At 65.1% G+C, this 6,036-nt stretch overlaps 1 protein-coding gene across 1 annotated transcript in view; it reads left to right on the top strand.

The window, feature by feature from the left end:
• FGFRL1 (fibroblast growth factor receptor like 1) overlaps nt 1-2,515 on the top strand; it is a 4,446-nt gene extending 1,931 nt beyond the window's left edge. The window contains exons 4-5 of the mRNA XM_026450907.1: nt 218-571; nt 785-2,515. Coding sequence (XP_026306692.1) covers nt 218-571; nt 785-1,227 — 797 coding nt within the window. The 3' untranslated portion in view covers nt 1,228-2,515. The remainder of the gene's footprint in view (nt 1-217; nt 572-784) is intronic.
• Nucleotides 2,516-6,036: the final 3,521 nt, after the last annotated feature.

Here is a 6,036-nt window from a genome sequence, read left to right as displayed (position 1 = left end):
GGTGCTGGTGGGGTCTGGGGGCTGGTGGGCTGGTGGTGCTGGTGGGGTCTGGGGGCACTGGTGGGCCGGGGTGCTGGCGGGGTCTGGGGACTGGCGGGCCGGGGGTGCTGGTGGGGTCTGGGGACTGGTGGGCTGGGGGTGCTCATGGGCCCTGGGGTGCTGGCGGGTAGAGTCTGGCGGGGCCCAGGAGCCATGCCCACGTGCTGTGTTCCCACAGAGCGGACCCGCTCCAAGCCCGTGCTCACAGGCACGCACCCCGTGAACACGACGGTGGACTTCGGGGGGACTACGTCCTTCCAGTGCAAGGTGCGCAGCGACGTGAAGCCGGTGATCCAGTGGCTGAAGCGTGTGGAGTACGGCGCCGAGGGCCGCCACAACTCCACCATCGATGTGGGCGGCCAGAAGTTCGTGGTGCTGCCCACGGGCGACGTGTGGTCGCGGCCCGATGGCTCCTACCTCAATAAACTGCTCATCACCCGTGCCCGCCAGGACGACGCGGGCATGTACATCTGCCTGGGCGCCAACACCATGGGCTACAGCTTCCGCAGCGCCTTCCTCACTGTGCTGCCAGGTGCGCGGCCGCCACGCCACGCCACGCTGGTGCCCGGACCTGCCCCCTGGGCCCAGCATCCCACGCACCGGGCGGGACCCCACCCTTCCCTCCTGGGCTCTACAGTCCGGGTCATCTGCCGAGGGAGGGCAGCCCCGGGGATGGGTCTGGGGTACTCTCCTGGTCTTTGTGCCGGCGTTCCCCTCGCCACCCCCTTTCCTCTTACTCTTGCAGACCCAAAACCACCAGGGCCACCTGTGGCCTCCTCGTCCTCAGCCACTAGCCTGCCATGGCCTGTAGTCATCGGCATCCCGGCCGGCGCCGTCTTCATCCTGGGCACCGTGCTCCTGTGGCTTTGCCAGGCCAAGAAGAAGCCATGCACCCCCATTCCTGCCCCTCCCGTGCCTGGGCACCGCCAGCCAGGGACAGCCCGTGACCGCAGTGGAGACAAGGACCTTCCCACGTTGGCCGCCCTCAGCGCTGGCCCTGGTGTGGGGCTGTGTGAGGAGCATGGGTCTCCGGCAGCCCCCCAGCACTTGCTGGGCCCAGGCCCAGTTGCTGGCCCCAAGTTGTACCCCAAAGTGTACACAGACATCCACACGCACACACACACACACTCACACACGCACTCACACGTGGAGGGCAAGGTCCACCAGCACATCCACTATCAGTGCTAGATGGTACTGCCCCTGCGGTGGGCGCATGGGGCCGGCCAGACAGGCCGGCTGGGAGGATGGAGGACGGTGCTGCAGACGAAGGCGGGGGACCCATGGTGAGGAGGAACGGCCAGCACCCTGGGTGCTCTGTGGGAGGCATAGCCCCTGGACACACATACACAGACACACGCTGCCCGGATGCATATATACACACACGTGCACACACCCGCTGCCTGAACACAGGCACACGCAGACATGCTCCCGGAACGCATACGCACGCGTGCACATGCGCAGGCATGCTGCCTGGACACACACACATGCTGCCCAAACGCACGCACATGCACACAGACATGCCAGAACATACATGGACATGCTGCCTGAACACATCACACGCATGCACAGATATGCTGCCTCGACACACATGCATACACGTGCAGATATGCTGCCTCGACACACACATGCATACACGTGCAGATATGCTGCCTCGACGCACACATGCAGATATGCTGCCTCGACACACACATGCAGATACGCTGTCCAGACACACGTGTGCAGTTATGCTGTCCAGACACACGCACACACATGCACAGATATGCTGCCTCGACACACGCACACACGTGCAGATAGGCCGCCTGGACACACACAGGCAGTTGTGCTGTCCGGACACACACACACATGCAGATACGCTGTCCAGACACACACGTGTGCAGTTATGCTGCCTCGACACACGCACACACATGCACAGATATGCTGCCTCGACACGTGCGGACTGAGGTGCTTTTCAAAGGGTGTGCTGCGAGGCCCACAGTGCATGTGCGGTGAGGCTCATAGTGGATGAAGGACTCTCCCTGCTCCACCGTCGCTCCCCCACCCCTGCCCGCTCTGCCCTCGCCTGGCCTTTACGGCTATTTTTGCCACCTGTCTTGGGTGTCCAGGAGTCCCCTACTGCTGTAGGCTGGGGCTGGGGGCACAGCAGCCCCAAGCCTGAGAGGCTGGAGCCCGTGGCAGTCCCACCGCATTCTCCCCCTGCCGGAGAGAAGGAGCCTTGATATTTATATTTAAGAAATGAAGATAATATTAATAGTGATGGAGGGAGGGCTGGGTTGCAGGGACTGTGGTCTCTTCTGGGGCCCGGGACCCGCCTGGTCTTTCAGCCACGCTGATGCCTGCACCCCGTCCAGGCCAGGCACCACCCCCTACCCCACTGTCGTGGTGGCCCCAGATCTCTGTAATTTTATGTAGAGTTTGAGCTGAAGCCCCGTATATTTAATTTATTTTGTTAAACATGAAAGTGCATCCTTCCTCTCCAGGCTGGTGTTTCTGCCCGTGTCTGTGTGTGCATGTGCGTGCTCGTGTGTGCTCACATTTGTGCTTGTGTGTCAGGCCTGGTCTCCAGAACCAGCAGCCTAGCCCTCCTGGAGTCCCCTTGCTGGGCCGGAGCCAGAGGGGCCGAGACCTGAGGGTCTCCAGGTCTGTCATCAGCACCTCCCAGCAGTAGAGTTTAGGTATACTGGGCTTCGAGTGGTGGTGGGTGTGAGCACTACCCATGTGCCTGGCCAGGCCAGCGTCCTGCACCCCTGTCCAACTCGTGCCCTCTCTGTGTCCAGGGGCTGGCCCCTGTGGCCCTCAGCGCAGGGCCTGGTCACTCCTCGGCCGCTCCGCAGGCTTTGGTGGGTGGCCCTACAGGAAGCAGCAGACCTGCCTCAGAACTGGGGGTGGGGCCAGGCTCAGGTCACCTCTGACCTCAGGGCTCCGTCCACATGCCCTCCCTGCCACCCTGCAGTGCTGTGACAGTGGCCGTCCCCGTCTTACCCAGTCAGCAGGAGGGGTTGGGGCTGCCACCTCCACCCGGGGCCCTTGCCTGCCCGGGGATTCCATTAGCCTCATAAGAAGAGGCACCGAGGCCTCTCGTGCATTCAGCAAAGCGTGAGGCCCCTTGCGTTCCCGGAGCCTGGCCTTGCTGGCATGCAAGGTACTTCCTGACCTGCGCTGGTTCTGAGAGCTTTTCCCTGGAGGAAGCTCACCCTGCCTGGCTTCAAAGATGACAGGTGGGCTCTGGGGAGAGGTGTCAGGGACCTCTCCCCAGCTGGGGCTTCTGAGGACCCCATGGCCTTCAAGATGTCCCCTTTCTGTCCTCTGTCCTCCCCACTCCTCTCCCTTGAGGGAAGTCCTGACTCCGTGGGTGGTGACAGCTTCAGGCACGGCCCTGGTGAGGGTTGCGTGTGGCTGGTGGGTGCTGTGGGAGGCCTGGCCACCCTGACTGGGGGACAGTGGGGGCTCCAGGCGGCCCACAGCTGGCAGCCAAACAGATGTTCCCCAGACAGGGCAGGCTGCGGGCCGACGCCTGGTCGGGTTTCAGTCTGGAGTAGGGGAGGGTGGAAGGGAGACCTCAGGCGTCTGGCCACCTTGGACAGCAGGAAGGCCTCAGGCAGCAGGTCACGGGGTCGCAGAGGACAGGCTGCCACTCCCCAGGAAGTGGGCAGAGGGATGGGCAGTCTGAGAGGGCTGTCCCCCAGAGCGTCTGAAGGAGACACTGGGACCGCAGACCCCACGCCTGCACCCTGCCTGCTCTGAGGTCCAGGCCCCCACTCAGGGCCACCCTCGACTTGTGGTCCAGCCCATCTCACACCTGCCCACAGGAGGTGCTGACTGGTGCCGTCTGGCCCTTGACGGACAGGACAGGCCTGGCACAGCCCAGCCTCTGGGTCCTGGGCTCTGGACTTTGTCACGCCGTGGCCATGTTGGATGCCAGGCTGGGCAGGGGGAGTTAGGACAGACCCATCTCCTGTCCATGGGGCCCTGGCCAACCCCAGGCAAATAGCCTGGAGCTCAGAGCCCTCAGTCTTTCCCTAGCCTTCCTCAGGGGCTGCCTAGAGCCCCTGCTTTCTCCCCTGCGACCTCCAGACCCTTCCCCCGTGGCCGTCCAGTCCCGAGAGCCCTTACACTCATCCCCACGCCCCTCTGTTCCTGTGGTCTCCAGCCTGAGCCTGCCGGGGCCCTGCCCTGCGGACGCCTGACCGGTGTTCCTGGCTGTCTCTTGCCTGGCCCTGCCCCGTGGACTCCTGTGGCTGTGGCTCCTGCCCCCCCACCAGCCACACGGCCACCCCGATGCCGTTTCCTGTATCTCCGTCACGGAAGCACATGACCATGCCCGGCACCGGCCCCCTCGCATCTGCACCTCCACACTTCCAAGAACAAAATCGCATTCGCTGCCCTCCGCGTGCAGGAGGGCTGGGAGCACAGAGCCCCTGTGTGCTTCAAGGACTTGAGGCAGAGGCTCGCAGAGTGTGAGTGGGGCCGGCAGGACGTGGTTCTGACAGTGGTCCGCCCTGGCCAAGCACCTGAAAGATGGGGGGCCCTGCACTCCCGGTTCACTGGCCGGGAGGCTCAAAGGGCTGGGTGGGGGCCTGTGGGAGGTGGGGGTGCCGCTCCGTGGGCCCCGTCTCACCTGTCCTACACCGGGCACCTGCACACCATTGCACCATGGGGGCTCCAGGCCCAGGAAGAGACAGACACGCGTCCGGAGGCTCCTCGGGGGCCAGCAGGCTTCCGGGCGGTGCCCTTGCAGGGATGGGGCAGGGGTGTGGTGTCTGAGGGGCAGGCCACCCAGGGGGTCCAGGGAGAAGGGAGGAGCCCAGAGTAGCAGCCGTCTCCCCAGGGAGGGACCGCACCTGGGACTTCCTGGCTCCTCCACCATCACCCTTCACGTGGGCAAGACCAGGTCCCGAGCCCTTGGCCACCACAGGAAGGTCATGGGGCAGTCTATGCTGCAGGGACGGGAACGGGGCTGGGCGCCCGTCCCCAGCTCCATCCTGGGCTCCTGGGGGTGCGGGTTGTGGGGGTGGGGGTTGCAGCCCAGGAGGCAGCAGAGGGGACCCAGCTGTGTCCTCAGGGCGGCCCCCAGGCCAGGCCCTTTGGGTAGGAGACGGTGGTGCCTGGGGGAGGCTCAGCATGGCAGGGCGGGGTGTGGGCACGGGTCCAGGCCCACAGTCCTCCCTGGCCCCGCCCCGGTGGTGATAAGCTGCTTCCCTGTAAAGCCCGGCTAACTTGAAAGGGCTGCCCAGGCTCCAACACCCCCGGGTGTGACCCATCCCTGCCTGGCCCTCCTGGCTTCAAAGGGGTGCCCGCAAGCCGCCTGCAGCTGTCCCGGGGGTGCCTGTGCCTACTGCCAGGGACAGGGTGGCAGCGTGAGGCAGAGATGGGGGGATGTGGGCAGCCCCACCCCATGGGCGTGTGGGTCAGAGGACCTGGCCAGAGATCACAGCCTTGTCCCCGGCCTGGGTTGGGGACCAGGGGACCGGGTTGGGAATGTGGGACGAGGGGCACAGATAGGGGCACAGGCCAGGAAGAGGGGTGTAGGCTGCGTGCTTGGGGTGCAGGATGAGACTCTCTGCACAACAGAGATATGGCCCTAGGACACGAGGCTCCAGGACGCAGGGGCCAGCCGAGCTACCCCAAGCCTCCCTGGGGCACCGCATGGACCTGGGACCTGCTGCGGGGCTGGGGTGGGCCAGGGCCCCCCCAGGATTTGAATATGGGAGCACCTCCTGGAGGCAGAGGCAGGGAGGCCGCAGAGCCAGGTGTGTGGGGCGCTGGGCCCCTCGGGCTGGGCTGTGACATGGGGAGTAACCCCCACCCCCATGGCTGGAGCCAGCTTCTGGCAGAAGCTTCCAGATGTCCCGGGGGGACAAGAGTGCTCATGAAGCCACGCTGGGTGAGGCGGGGCAGGGGGGCAGCGGGCGGGGCCTGGTGGTCTCAGGCTCTCTGTGCCCTGTGCTGGCCTCACAGTGTGCCTGGCCCAGGTGGCTGCCCGGGTTGGGTAAGATGGGG

Source organism: Piliocolobus tephrosceles, unplaced genomic scaffold (assembly GCF_002776525.5).
Source record: "Piliocolobus tephrosceles isolate RC106 unplaced genomic scaffold, ASM277652v3 unscaffolded_26036, whole genome shotgun sequence".
Lineage (NCBI taxonomy): Eukaryota > Metazoa > Chordata > Mammalia > Primates > Cercopithecidae > Piliocolobus > Piliocolobus tephrosceles.
This window is presented reverse-complemented; position numbering and strand designations above follow the sequence as displayed.